Here is a 15,523-nt window from a genome sequence, read left to right as displayed (position 1 = left end):
AAAGCTAGTTAGGCCTAGGAGAGGCCTCCCTAGACGATGATGGTATAAATTAAAAAACTGAATTCCTTTAACAACATTATCGATAAGTTGTCTTTTGAAAGTGCTTTCAAAATAAAGTATTAACATTTCCGATTACACGAAACCAAAATTTCGAATGAAACATGTAAAATTTAAATTGATATCGACAAGTGATAAACTGTTATGCAACGCCGGGCTCAATGTCCTAGTTCCGGTCCACTGTTTACGTTCCGCACAAAGTAATATGTATTGCCGACATTAATCCTCCAGTACACCACATTACTTAATTATACAACAGGATATATTGTAACACTTTATCACTATTAATAAAGATGAAGACGTATACTATTTAAATTATTTACGAAAGCAGGCTTGGGAGTTTAGATATTTGTAATTTATCTAAGCAAATTGTTAAAACTAGCCGGTTGTCGTTGTTCAGTATCCAGTATAAAAATATTGTCTCATTCTCTGAAGTATATAAGAGATATCGATTTTTTTTTGTTGACTTGCCACTTTTTTCATAATTTTAACAGCATATTTTCTATACTTTAAGTCACATCGTCCTCTTAACCACACTTCTCCTTAATAACACTACTATCCCTATATTTAGTAAACAATGACATTGTTATCAAATCTCATAATCATAACTCACTGTTGTCTTATTTGTCAACTAATCAAAAAGGAATAAACTGCTGAAACAATAAATCTTCAAACTTATATCATACTAGCTTTTACCCGCGATTCCGTCTGCGCGGAATAAAAAAAACACATGATAAAAAAGTTCCTATGTCCGTCTCCTAGTTCTAAGCTAGATCTTGAGTTATAAATAGTGAAACTAACAAGACTTTCTTTCATATATATAGATAATTTCTAAACAACACTGCCTAAAAAAAATTCCTTGTTGAATTCTCTACATACAGCCGCTCACTGTAAAGTGGTAATGGGATTCTTTTCTTCATTTAACTGGGTCATTTTGTTGCGAGTGTGTCAAGTGTGTCAAGCAGGGTGCAAAAAATGGGTGGTTAAAAATAGCTCACACAGGTCTGCACCCGCGAAGTAAAGTGTGAGACCTAGTCTCAGACGTAAGTAGTTGTCTGTGGCCCTGAATACTAAATAGGCAGCTGACGCCTCCAGCTAACTATAAAGTCAACTTACTCCTTTATCTTTTTCAATGTTAAACTGACTCTTGACGAGTGATTTCAAAGAGGAACGTTTTGTTTTCTTTTATACGTAAAGGAATTTCTCTCAAAGAAACTACCCGACTGATATCTTGCATTCTTATTCAGAACATTTTTGGTATATATTTTTCTTTCCATTTGAAAGTTCTTTTGATGTTTCAAGTGTCAGATTTATTTTGTGGATAGATAGATATTGTATTTCATTTTCATAAATATTTTTGTAGAAGAAAGAATGAAACGAATAGGCGAATCTAATAATATAGAGTGAAAGTTCTATTAGGTTCCTACACTTCCAGAAAAAGGGCACTAAAACTTTTAATGTTTTCTTTAGAGATTAGTGAATTCCCGTTATGAAATATAAATTTGTAATTTACCTGCAATTTCATGCGAGCATTCTGCACTTGGAAAAGTTTTAATTGAACGATGTGAAGCGTGGCTGTCGCCGACAAATTTGTTCTGCGCGTCTCTGCCGATACCGGTACTCGGTTGCGAACTACTTACTAAACTACCATACAATATGTTAACAGTTATTTAACTTTGTATTTTCAAGTGTCCTTAAAGTTATTGGTATTGGTACAACTAACTATTTCGCTAAGAACATTTTCTGACAATAGCCAGCGCATGCATTTAGTCGGAGAATATTTTTTTCAAGTGAGTTTATTTCATTGAACTATTTTTATTGATAAATACAAATAAAACCTAAGAGAATCCTTTTCTATTTAGCGATGAACCGTTATTTACTACATTGCTTATACTTTAACAAATATTCAATGGTCAATTAAAAATGAAAAAGCCAAAAACACGAGGCTACCGCTCTAGTGTGTAAATTTCGTTTCGTACCTAAAATTCATATTTATTAAAATGAATTGTTCTCAATTAAAAATTTAGCTACGTTATCTGTGCTTAAAGTAACGACGACACAGGAAAATATGCAGCGCAGCCAAATAGCGCTGCAGACACTAATTACACTTGACTTCTTATCCGAAGCTTAAATAAATTACTCTGAAGGAGCAGTGCTCTGTTAAATTTCATACTTTACGGGACGAGACAGGGCAAGACTTTAAATATTCTGTTATTCTTTTCATACTTTTTAGAGGCGTTTTGGTTACATAATTACAACGTTGACTTATAAATATTACTAATATTATAAATGTGAATGTTTAGATGGATGGGTGGATGGATGTATGTTAGAATGTATTTCCAGAACTGCTTAACGGATCTCCCTGAAAGCATAGATGTAAAATATAGCTTGGAAGAACACATAAGCGTCTAATTAAGTTTATTCTTAATTCCGCGCGGACGGAATCGCTGACGACAGCTAGTATGTGCATAAATATGGGCACGTTCTCCAAAACTGTGATAAAACGTTCACGTGTTGATAGTTGGATTGTCGAATGTAAATACTCTACTCACCATTTATAGTGCTGATAAAGATATTTTCAAATTAAATATCGGTTAAATCACGTGAAATAATATCTTGTTGAAAAACTTCTCCTTCTGAACAACTTTGAAAAGTTTATCGCAGCATCAAGCGATTTTAAGTTTAATTAATTCATTGTTTTTGCCACAGTGAATTTGAAACCATCGGAATTATCTTTTCATTTATGCCATACCATCCATTATATCTTGGATATTTTGCATCAAATGTTTCATTGATTACGCTTACGCGTTTTATTTTCTTGATAGTTAAAAAGATATAAATAAATATGTAGATCGTCAAGATGATTCATATAAGCCCAACTCGATGAGGTTGTGACATTTCTTTGCGAACTTCCTACGGTCACCTTCATCATCAACAGATTGGCACCATATCATCATAATATTGCATTGTCATGTGATTTAAACATGTATGCAAAATTTCAGCTCTATCAGTAACCGGGAAGTGGTTACATTTTATTTTCAATATTTGATGACAAACATCGGGACCGGGACAGATGAAACTAAATAAAATCTTGTAATATGTGGATTGATGTCAATGCCACGCTTGATGCATTTAGTCAAAAATTTTATAAAATCATCAAATTTGGTTTTAATCTGAAACTTATAAATATTTTTTTTATAAAATCGATATTCGGCGACAATTAATAAACCGATAAAATTTGATTCCGATTAGAAAAGTGCATCCCTAAAAAACAAACTTTTTCGCGGGCTTTTAGTTGTCAAATAGTCAATGAAGGCATGAGAGACGTATTAAATCAAACTATAATGTTCTACAAATACTTTATTCTCTAGAAGTTTGGTATTTAAATTTTAAATGTAATTCTTGCGTTCATAGTAAAAGTAGTGAATTAGTTTGTAAAAATCATGAGTTCTCTTTTATCCGCGGAACTTTCTGCGACCTGCAATGCATTGGGAACCCTAAACAAGAAAACTGGAAAGTATATGATAGATGATTTTACGCTTAATACAGTGAAAGACTTGATTAGATATTTGAGACGCGATGGGGAAGACCACGAAATACGCAGACACTTTGGACAAACTAAAGTTCTACAAACGGATCTATTGCCAATGCTTATTGATCACTGGGAAAATAGTGAACTGTTTGACGTCACTCTGAGGTAAAAATATTATTTTTTATCAAGCATTTGAAATTCTAGCAACCCATATAATATGTAAATTTGTATAAACTATTAAATATGTTTTCAAATACATAAGGAAGTACTGATGTAATATAGTTTTTAGTAATATGACTCACTTTTTTATTTTATTACAGTTTTAAATATTATTTACTGATTTGTATTTTTTTGTAACACTGGCAGGTTAATTGTTAATTTAACAAATCCAGCTCTGCTACTATATAGAGAGGAAGTTCCTGTGGAGCGCACTGCTCGACATAATTACTTGCAAATATTATCACACTTACAAAACTATAAAGAAGAAGCTTTCACTAAAGTTGATGTTTGGCAAATGTTTTCTAAGAAATTAGCAAAAGTTTTAGAAATAGTAAGTAATGTAACAGTTCTTTGTAGTACAAGGTGGCAAAGTCAAAGGAGGGATGTGATCGCTACTCATAAACATGCTATGAGTTAAAAGCTTGCATTGTTTATTTTTGCCGGAGAGAGGTGATAGAAAAAAGATGTTTATATTACTTATATGTACATTCTGTTCCCTTCCAAATCTACTTCTCATTCTTTCTTTATAAGAAAAAGATGGGGAGGTGAAGAGGACTACTATTAGATTTTGGTCTCCGGAACTATACTCATGATTCAAGATTTAGAAATACAGTCAAAACCGTTTGTAGCGACATCGTTTAGAACAACATACCGGTTAAATTGACCAAAATCAAAGGTCCTGGCTGAATGTTATTACATATCTTTCCTATTAATACCTGTCACCGGTTGTTACAACTATCGGTTTTTACGACTCAATATGAGTAGTCCCTTCGATGTCGTTATAACAGATTTTGACTGTACTTTAACTTTATATTAGTATGTAGTATGTGCAGTGATGAAGTCAAATTATAAAGTGTTATGCGAAATTGTATGCAGGATTGGTCAGAAAGAGATGAAGACACAGGTCTAATCATTGAAAGGATCTTAATTCTAATAAGAAATGTATTACATGTACCAGCTGATTTAGACAAGGAAAGAAGACCTGAGAATGATGCCAGTGTACATGATCAGGTTAGACTTTAAAATGATTTTTCTATGGAAAGATTTCAAATAGTTTTTATTACATTTATAACTTCAAACTTTCGTTTTTTTTACTAACATACTGTTTGTAAAAAACGGTATTCTTACCACAATTAGGCTGGTTGAGTTCCCGATATTTCGGCACAGTTGCATGCGCCATTTTCATTGGTTGACTGGAGTTGTGCGGATACCACAACAATTCAACCTAATTGTGGTAAGAATCCCGTTTCTTATGAACAGTATATTAGTTTTTATTACAATTAGAAAAGTAAAAATATGTTCTTGTGGTACATAAATTTTATGGATTTTAGGTATTATGGGCTTTAAATCAATCTGGATTATTAGATATAATACTTTATATGTCATCAGAAAATGAAAAGCAGTATTTTATGCATATATTAGAGATAATTTCACATTTATTGAGAGAACAGAACCCAACATCCTTAGCTAGTGCGGCTCTTCAGAGAAGTATGGATGAGAAAGTAAGAGATGAACAGGAACTTTTAACTATCAGAATGACGGAAACGAAAGAAAGACAGAATAAAATAAGACAATATTCTGGTACAAGGTATGTTTTCAATTAAGTTAAATATTTTTTTTGTATTTGACTTTCACACGAAGACTGTAAAATGTTTTTTCAGGCATTCTAGGTTTGGAGGTACATATGTTGTTCAGAATATGAAATCTATATCGGACAATGAAATCATATCTTTGAAACCTTTAAATAATATATCAAGTTTAGACTTCAATGGAAGTAAGAAAAGCAGATTGGTTAAGCCTAAACATAGAAGACCTGTAGAAAGTGGTGCGTTGGAAAGACGATCAGCATTTGCCGTGAGGTGACTGAATGTTTTTTCAGTTTTTAATGTCATATCCTAAAGTGTTATATTTACAAACTTTTGGTCCTGAATTAATTATTAAAAATTAAGTACTTACAATATTACAAAAAAATATTAAGGAAAAATAAAAAAAATTGTTTCAATTTTTTTTTAATTTTTTTGTGTATTTAACTTTTTAAGTATTAATGCAATAGTTTTTTTCAGGTTATTTCTTAAAGAATTTTGTATAGAGTTTTTGAATAGTTCCTATAATCCATTAATGCATTACGTAAAAGATGTGTTGGTGAGGTCCAGAGCACAACAAAATGATGAGTCCTATTATTTATGGGCTGTCAAATTTTTTATGGAGTTCAATCGGGGTCATAATTTTCAAGTGGGCCTTGTCAGGTAATGTCATATAAATAATTATTAATTATGTATGTCTGTCATTTAAATAAGAAAAAAATGTTTTTTTTTATTTTTTGTGTTTTTTTATTAAATATTTTTTTTTTGGGATTTTATAAATTTACATTAATGCATTTAATTTGATTTGCGTAAAATTTTAGTATTATTACTTTATGTTCTTACGACATTTTTTCAAAATCTAACTCTTTTGCATTTTTAATACATAAACAGATAAATTTTTGTACAAATCATGAATTTTAAAATAATTAACAATGTTTCGAAATGTTACTTGTAACTTATAGGTATTGTGTAGATATTTAAGTTAGCTAACTATTAGAATAGTGTGCGGTAACTTTGCCCATCTCATCGGCGCCCCTTGTAATTGAGCGTTGCTGACAAGCTGATAAGTTGGGAAACAGGAAATTTGACAAGTTCCTATCTATTATTTTGGTTCAAAGATGGAACCTCTAAAATTATTTCATTGTTTAATTTTAATTCTTGTATGGATCTGAATGTTTGGCCGCGAAGGTTTCAGATAAAAGATTGCATGTAGCTGAGATGCGTATGCTAAGATGTATGTGTGGTGTGACAAGAAAATATAAAGTTAAGAATGTGTATATCAGAGATAGTTTGAAAGTAGCGTCAGTTATCGAGAAATTGAGGAGCAGAAGGTTAGCGTGGTTTGGTCATGTTATGCGGAGTGATGATGATCATATAAACAAAAAAGTAATAAGATTGAATGTGGATGGCTATAAAGGTAGAGGAAGACCAAAGAAAGTATGGATGGATTGTGTGAAAGAAGACATGCGTAAGAAGGGGGTAAATTCAGATATGACGGCTGATAGAGATGTATGGAGGAGTAGTACATACTGTGTCGACCCTCCATAGGGATAAGGGCAGGTTAATGATGAATTTTAATTCTATTTAAACGTAGATTTTCACTGTCAAGATTATACAATAATATTGACATTATTCTCGTTCTGTTTAAAAAAAACAATAAAGACAATATTTTTTTAAGTGTTACGTCAGAGAAAATTCACCATTACTTTCTAACAATAAATTATATTCAATGTTGCAGGCATATTTTAAAAAAGGACATTTTTCAGAGTTTCATTATTCATTCGGTATGGCGGAGATCTTTTGTCTTAGTTTATTTTGGCGTATTTTTTATTTAGTGTGTAAACAAAACAGATACGTATACGGTTTTAATCCGACGTTAAGCTCTGCAGAAAAATCTCTAAAAACCACACAAAGGATTAAAGCGAACGGCGCTTTGACTGTAACGTATTACCATAAATGAAACATATATACGACAGATAAAAAACATTCGGCCACATATCCTATTTTTTTTTCACTCAACTCCTTTTTTTTATAAAAAAAAAATCGCTCTTCAAATCTCTCAGAACTATATTGTTGTCTATTTTTTTGTCAAAATAAGTTTAGTTTTTGTCCGGTTCGAGGTAACAAGGGAAAAAATAATTAGTTTTATATTTATTTCAGAATCGAATTTGCTTTTATATTTTTAATTATTTTCCAACAAAATGTCTACGAAACTAGAATTCGAATAGCATTGGTTTAAGATCTGAATAAATTAAAGATTTACAATTCAGTTTGCATTAATAAACAATTTTTCTTAAACTTTCACGAGATTCATACTTACCTATATTTATTTTAACATATGACATAATTATACCAATCAAACTCAACACGAATAAAAGCTTAACAATTCTTATTTCTATTTTTATAAATTTTATAATACAAAAAAATCTAGTAAATATCTATATATCTAAAAGAAAGTCGTGTTAGTTACACTATTTATAACTCAAGAACGGCTGAATCGATTTGACTGAAAATTGGTGGGCAGGTAGCTTAGAACCAGGAAACGGACATAGCATAATTTTTACCCCGTTTTCTATTTTTTATTCCGCGCGGACGGAGTCGCGGGTAAAAGCTAGTACTAGATAAAAATTTATATTTATTTTTAGTGAAACAATGTCAGTACCGATGTTTCACTACGTTCAACAACAAATGGAAAAATACTACGATATGATAAAAGTTGAGAAGAAAAAATTCCCAGCTTGGGTCCGACGTTTGCATCTCTCTCTGAGAGCTTATAAGGAATTGTTAAATACACTTTTAGCTATGGACAAGAGCAATGACTCAACAGTTAAGGACTCCGCTAAAGTATTAAAAAGTAATATATTTTACGTATTAGAATATAGAGAGTTTATTCTCTATACATTTTTGAATTATGACGATAATAAGATGCCGAGGTTAGTATTTTTTTTTAGTAATATTCAATTAATTTATATACACTCTTTATAAAATAAAAAGTAATTTAAGTGGATAGATAAAGCTAAACTATACTTTCTTTTTTCTCCGAATTTAAGTTAGCAGAAAAATGGGAAGAAAAAATTATACACTACGATTTCATACAAATAAAGTTCAAATACGCTTAAAGACTTGAAAACTTAAGCAATAGATAATAGGTTTAATTTGAGAACATATTTTTAAATATTTATATATTTTACAATTTTAGATCGTATTTAGTGGATCTAGTTGAAACTGTACATCTATTTCTGAAAATGCTGGAGCACTATTGCAAGAAGACCGGCTTAGTTGTACAAAAGAAAGTTCGGAAGAAATCCAAGTCGAAAAGTAAGTTGGACGAAGCATTCGATACACGTTACTTCGACTTTCTCACTAACTAGATATTTTATTGCAATTGTATGGCGAAATGTTGATTGTGATTTACGAATTGAAACCGGCACCTTATAATTTCGACCGTTTCCTAAGTTATATTATTGTGTATATAATAATAATAGCCTTTATTCGCTGACCTTTTTTAACTTACATACTATTCTTATAAAACAGTAGTATTCTTTAATCCGACATTCTTACGATGAAGGAAAACATTGGGTTAGGCTCCGAGCTCATTGGGGACATAGTGAGCTGATGATGATTCTTAAATCTAATTAATATAGCAATTAATACTAAATTTCTTAGCAACCACTTTGGTCAGGTTGTCTATCGACATAGGCCTCCCCTATTTTTTTCCACGTCTATATCCTTGGCATATCGTCTCCATCCTTTTGGCAAGTCGTCCTCCCATCTTTTTATTTGAATATTACGAGTAATTGAATCGGGAACATTTAGTAATGATAAAAAAATATATATTTTTTACTTAGAGAAGAAACACCAGGCTCAGAAAGTAAAGCATGTGCCCGTAGAGGTGCCAGCGTGGGATGTGTTGTGTCCGCAGATAGCGTGTGTGCTAAGTGCCGGCCTCAATGAGTACCCGCCGCCATTTGACGCAGCCTCCGATGTACCCATAGATCAACAAAAGTAACCACGGAATTTACTATCTTACTAATATAATTGCGAATGTTTAGATGGATGGATGAATGTTTTTTAGAAGGTATCTCTAGAATATCTGCATGAATCTCGATGAAATGTGTTTGTTTATTTTTTACTTTTTTGTGCTATAGTTAGTTTACCTCAATAAATGAAAAAAAAAATGAACTTATGAAACACAGCCTGGAAGAATACTTTTTTTTTTAATCTGGAAGAATACTTAGGCTACCTATGATCCCGGAAATGTGTACTGTTCCCGTGGTATACGTTTGATTCACATATTTACTTCATAACTCCGCAACACATCTTATTAAAAGATACAGATATAGAACATAGTCTCAAGTGTCCAATGAGATACTTATCACTTTTGTTTTTAATTCAGTGTAGACGAAGTCGAGGGAATAAGTAAAATTTTAAAATTTAACTTTTTGTTTCTATCCGTCTTGCATTTTCTATTCTGGAGGACTTGAGCCCTTTAGTCCTTAAATTCTAACTTCTTTTATTATCTTATATAGATGTGTTTTTTTATCTCTGTATAGGATAGTGAGTATTTTATTAAATTATATAATGTATCTTTTAGGGAGGATTGTATGAAGAAAATCCAAAAGTTAATGCGGGAATCCAAATTTGAGGATGCTATCGGTACATTTCGAGCTGCCAGGTATCTACTATGATATAAATACTTCGATATAAGAGAAATATGTATAAAGGAATTTTTTTATTAATTTCTGTGTAAATAGTTTAACAAATACTAGTAAATATATAACTCGTTTAGAGAGGTGTGGCCTGAAGAAGGTATATTTGGTGTAAGTGGTATCCCTGAAGACGAGGAATTGGAGATGTTACAAACTATTTATAACACCGACTTGGGCGTTGAAGTAAACGGTAAGTATTAATCTTACTAATATTATAAACTAGCTTTTACCCGCGACTCCGTCCGCGCGGAATAAAAAATAGAAAACGGGGTAAAAATTATCCTATGTCCTTTTCCTGGTTCTAAGCTACCTGTCCACCAATTTTCAGTCAAATCGATTCAGCCGTTCTTGAGTTATAAATAGTGTAACTAACACGACTTTCTTTTATATATATAGATGCGAATGTTTGCATGGATGTTTGTTACAAGGTATCCAGAATGGCTACACGGATATCTGGATGTAGGACATAGTCTGGAAGAACACATAAGCTACTAATTAAGTTTTTTTTTAATTCCGCGCAAACCGAGTTGCGGGCGACAGCTAGTATAACACAGCTACTATAATATATGTAAAATTAATGAAATTTTAGATTTGAGGCCGATGACGTCATAATGTATTATATTTACAGAAGTTCCAGAAGTAGAAGATGAGTCACAAGATGGTTACGATTATGAAGAAGAAGGTAATGTATGAAGTTTTTTTAAGAATACACTAAATTAATTTATGACCAAAAAAGAAAAAAGGAAAGAAAGAAAAATCATTTATTACTAAGCATTAAACATATACAAGGCACAATCTTGATATAAAAGTGCGACAAAAGGAAGTCAGTTTAGCGAAGCAGCGATAGACTAAACTGTACTAATGATAATGTATAAAGTATACAAAATATTTTTTTTTATTATTTGAAGATGAAGAAGATGAAGCAAACGCGACATCTGTTGTAGAAACTGACTTCGATTTTCAAGATTTCGTACAAAGGTAAAATGTTTATTTTGAAGTTTTGACTTTAGTTTTTAATTATAACCCTTTAACTGATATAACTCATAGGTTCTGTCACCCCCGTGTGGTGAGCGCTTGCGCATATCTTCTAGAACGATACGAGAAGAACTCTGCGTATACTAACCACTGCATCATCAAGATGCTGCATCGCATCGCGTGGGACTGCAAGAGGCCCTCCATGATGTTCCAGGCCTCCATGTTCCTCACCTTCCAGAAGATATTCCATAACCCTTTGCCACATTTTAAGGTATGTTAAGAAAAAGTATCAAATCAATCTTAACGAGTTTGCTTTTATAAATTCATGTTTACTAAGTAAAATGTTGATGTAAATTTAAAACAAAACATCGCAAAGAAGCAGATGATTTATATTTTATATTATTTAAAAATGCTAGGTAAAGTTTGCACGCTTTGAAATTAATAAAAGATAGATTTGTTGTTTAAGCGTAGCCTTCGATTCAATAGGTTGTTATAAAGTTGTTCTCTCGCTGAATTTCAAATGATCTCCTTTCGCTCAGGAGTTGGAAAAGTTCGGTCTGTTCGTGTTCAGAAAGTTCTCGGAAGTCGCCTTGAAAAATACAAAAGTGTTTATAGAACTTTTGTTTTGGAAGTCGTCTAAAGACGCCATCGATATAGAGCACGGCTACGACCTTTACAGCGACCAAAAGTAAGACTATTTAACTTCAAATTTATGGCAATAGCTTGATACCAGGAACTTTCCATTTCAGCCTTTTTCTTTTAAAACATACATCTATGCTTACTATATACATATATGTTTAAATTACATTCACATATAAAAGCTTTTCCATATATTATATGCCTTAGTAGGACCGTGGAAATATGTTAAATTAAATACTTAATTGATCTATTATATCTCTTAATACAAAATTAATGACACTATTATTGCTATCGTCAGAACTTCACGAAATAGATATTGCTTTTAAATTGAATATGGATTATTACTAGAATGTTTAAATTGAATTTCATATCAAATTGTTTTATAAACAGTTTTGTTAACTAGTAAATAAATAGATGTTTACGTCCTTAACTGTTGGTTTCTGAGACTAAAATCTCTGTATAAAACATATTGTCATCCCCATCATTATCTATGACAAAACAGAGGTAATATTTAAATGGAGACTTTGGTCTCGGAAACCCACGATAAATGGTATTGAAAATAATAGTCTGTTAGGGACAAGGTAGGCAAAGGCCATTGGAGCGAAGAACAAGAAGATGAACTACGCAACTTGTTTATGGAGAACCAGACAAATCCCACAACAGAGAAAGGTAAACGGGTGTCATTATTTTCGTCCTACTCGAAGGACCATTATTTGATTCGAATTGAAATTAAATTGAAACTTATTATGTAGATGTTATTGATTGGATTTTGGACAATCTGATCGACCAGACTCGGACTAGACGTGGGGTTATCAAGAAGTTAAAAGAACTCGGTTTAATATTCAAAGCGCCAACGAAAAGGAGCACTAAAGAGAGATTTAAGGAAAAAGTGCCCAAAGAGTTCTCAGAGGAAGAAGATTCTTTGCTTATAGAGCTGTGGAAACAGTACGGTGATTCGCCTGGTATGTTTATTGAATAACGATCCTTAAACTAACTCACAGTTACAGAGTAGTTTTAATGTTACTTAATGTACACTTAGTGTAGAGGGTAGACTTTAAGTATGACATCTAGTGTTGACATTCAGTTTATTATGATGTATTTTTATTTATTTCTTAGCATAATTAATCTTCTTTGGTTAAAATCTGATACAGTATAGCTGTATTCATAAATGTATCGTTTAAATATGAATTATAAGCCGTTAATTGACTATGTATGCCGGTCGTATATTATCTTAATAGTGAAGTGTGCTTACTAAAATGTCGTAATAATTGCCTTAATGGAGTGTTAGGGACCAAATTGATTGTTACGTTCGTAAGTAATTATTATTATTGACTAGCTGTCACTCTTGACTCAAAAATAGAAATAGTGAATTAAAAAAAAAATAGTAACGTAGTCGAGATCCGTTTACCTTTCCTGAAGACACCTTTTATCATCCATCCATCCATCCATGCGTCCTTCCTCTCCTTCCACGTCCTTCACCTTATTGGATTTTTGATGATCTGAAAATAAAAATAAAAAATTATAAAACAGATCCCATGGGAGTTATAATTCCCCGAATGCCTCGTAAACGGCCAAAGCGCAGCTTCGTTGAAAGACTCCTAGAGTTGGATCTCATACAGGACAAGAGACAATGCAGGAAAAAGAAGCAACGAAAATCGAAGAGCGATGGAAATAACAGCGACAGATCTGATAGTAAGTAGTCTTGCTTCATATTTTTCCGGTTTTTCAATTTTTTGTTCTGATAAAATAAATATCAATTAACCTGCTTGATCGTTTGTTAAATTTCTCTTTGAATTTTTATAGCGAAACTGACTTTGTCCATTTTCTTTGTCCGAAACTGTGCATGAAAAATATTGTTATTTCTATTTTGCAAAGAGGGGAATGAAATGTTATCATACAAGTATATTAACAGTGGAAACACACAATGAAATCAAAATGTTGCAATACAGGTAGTTCATCTAGCTCAGAATCATCAGATGAAAGTGATTCAGATAATAATATAAAGGTTCGTTCGCCTAAAGTCAAGAAAAATATTCAGAAAATAGATAAAAGAAAAACAGATGCGAGCAAAAACAGAAAAGCGAATAAAACCATTGAACTTAGCGCAAACGAAATTGCTAAACTATTGGTGCAAGCTGTTGATAATGGTAAATATTTTCTTTATTATTAATTTTTGATGTAAATGGTACTTCTCGATATGTATAAAATTATGTAAAAGTGAACACTTTATTGTCCGAAATTAAAACCATTTGCTCGTCCGGTGAAAAACCACGACCACACAGAAGATAGGCGTGAAGTGGAAGTAATTCCGCGTACAGTCTGACGAGTGTGCGATCCGGAGGCCGGGATTGGAAGAGGTATTCCAGGTATACAAAGACCATCGGTTTTCTGGAAGTCTGGGGTGGGCGAGCGGGCTGTCCTGCTTATTCTAGGAGTGGGGGGAGTGGGGGTATCACAGTCGCTAGTACATGCCGGGACAAATGAAGCGGGGTACTTTTGGTACCCCTGACACCCACACTCTTGATATGCAATGTCAGGGACTTCAACTTAGAGGTTCATTAACACTATCGAATCGCCTTGCTTTTTCGAACCGAGATATCTTATCCGGCGGACACTTCGTATTAGTAAAGTAATCAGAGTATGAGTAAAATCCTTACTAAATAGTACAAGGGCACGTAAATTTTAAAAATTACTTGTTAGGTTTTGGTGAAGCTTTGAAATGGGTAGCAGAGAATCTAGAAGAAGTGGCATTAGATCAAGAAGCGGAAGGCTATGACCCCAACGCTGAGGGCACGCCTCTTGTACCGATATCTGATGACTCAGTACAAGCTATGGAGAATCAAATGTTTCATAAAGTCCTAAAGGGTATTGGGTTATTACCTCCTGCTGATGAACAGGTAGGATTTTATTTAAGTAGTGGAACTCCCATTGTAATAAATTATCTAGTGGCCAATGTCAATTATCTATCTCAAATATTTCGCCATTAATCTAAATTCAAATTTAACCGATATCGATTTCGGCAGTTGAATTAATAGTAATATTTGAAAATGGATCTAGTTTAAAAAAATCAGTTATTTGAGAATAGAGACTAGAAGATAACTATTACTTATTCTAGTTTCTAGCTAATTTTGGTGTTGTATGTTTATTTTAATATGTATTGTAGGAAACATACTGGAGAATACCAAGTCACCTTCATTTCGATACAATTAGAAAACGTCGTGAAATTATTTTAAAAGCTATTAATAAAGAACTTATAATAAACGATGAAGAAATAACTAATAATATAATATCAGAAGAATCTGAAAAGAACGAAAAAGAAGAATCAAGCGATGATGAAGATCTGTTTGATAGTTTACGTAAATTACGAGATAATAATACAGAAGAATACGTTAATAAAAGTATGAATAAAACAAATACTCGAAAACGCAGTCGTAGTTCTGATGATGAAGATAATGGAAAAGAAAAGTTGCAAAGAATTGAAGAAGAACAAATAGAAGAAAAGAGCGACGAAGAAGATATTTTATCATTTGCTAAGAAGACACTTCAATGCGAAGACGAGCCTGATACAGAAGATATTTTAAAGAGTATACCAAAGCATAATTCTGGTAAGTATTTACTTAGCGTTTCTTTTCATACTAAAATTGAGATTATTTTATGCAAGATATTTTATGCAATTTGTTTTAGAAGACAGTGAGAACGAAGATGAAGAAATAGTTGTGACAAAACGAAAGAAAGCTAGGCTCATTATTGAAGACGATTCTGACTAAATCAATATATTTAATCTGTCTGTTGTTTATGGTGCTTAATAA

The 15,523-nt window shown here is 32.3% G+C and overlaps 1 protein-coding gene across 2 annotated transcripts; it reads left to right on the top strand.

Annotated features, from left to right (window-relative positions):
- Positions 1-3,368: 3,368 nt before the first annotated feature.
- Positions 3,369-15,523, top strand: LOC106717412 (protein timeless homolog). 2 transcript variants are annotated; one of them, XM_045678833.1, is made up of 22 exons: positions 3,369-3,754; positions 3,956-4,139; positions 4,685-4,819; positions 5,140-5,396; positions 5,470-5,667; positions 5,872-6,054; positions 8,037-8,324; positions 8,591-8,709; positions 9,240-9,396; positions 9,986-10,066; positions 10,181-10,290; positions 10,729-10,782; positions 11,009-11,078; positions 11,148-11,346; positions 11,615-11,763; positions 12,289-12,383; positions 12,467-12,676; positions 13,245-13,406; positions 13,664-13,861; positions 14,415-14,611; positions 14,878-15,319; positions 15,402-15,523. In XM_045678833.1, the coding sequence occupies exons 1-22, from the start codon at positions 3,501-3,503 to the stop codon at positions 15,479-15,481; spliced, it is 3,822 nt and encodes a 1,273-aa protein (XP_045534789.1). In that variant the 5' UTR covers positions 3,369-3,500; the 3' UTR covers positions 15,482-15,523. The 2 variants fall into 2 exon arrangements, with proteins under 2 accessions (XP_045534789.1, XP_045534788.1); XM_045678832.1 differs by having other exon boundaries at positions 15,399-15,523.

This window comes from Papilio machaon, chromosome 8 (assembly GCF_912999745.1).
Source record: "Papilio machaon chromosome 8, ilPapMach1.1, whole genome shotgun sequence".
In the NCBI taxonomy this organism is placed as follows: Eukaryota; Metazoa; Arthropoda; class Insecta; order Lepidoptera; family Papilionidae; genus Papilio; species Papilio machaon.
The sequence above is the reverse complement of the archived record's forward strand: the minus strand, read 5'-3'. Positions and strand labels throughout refer to the sequence as shown.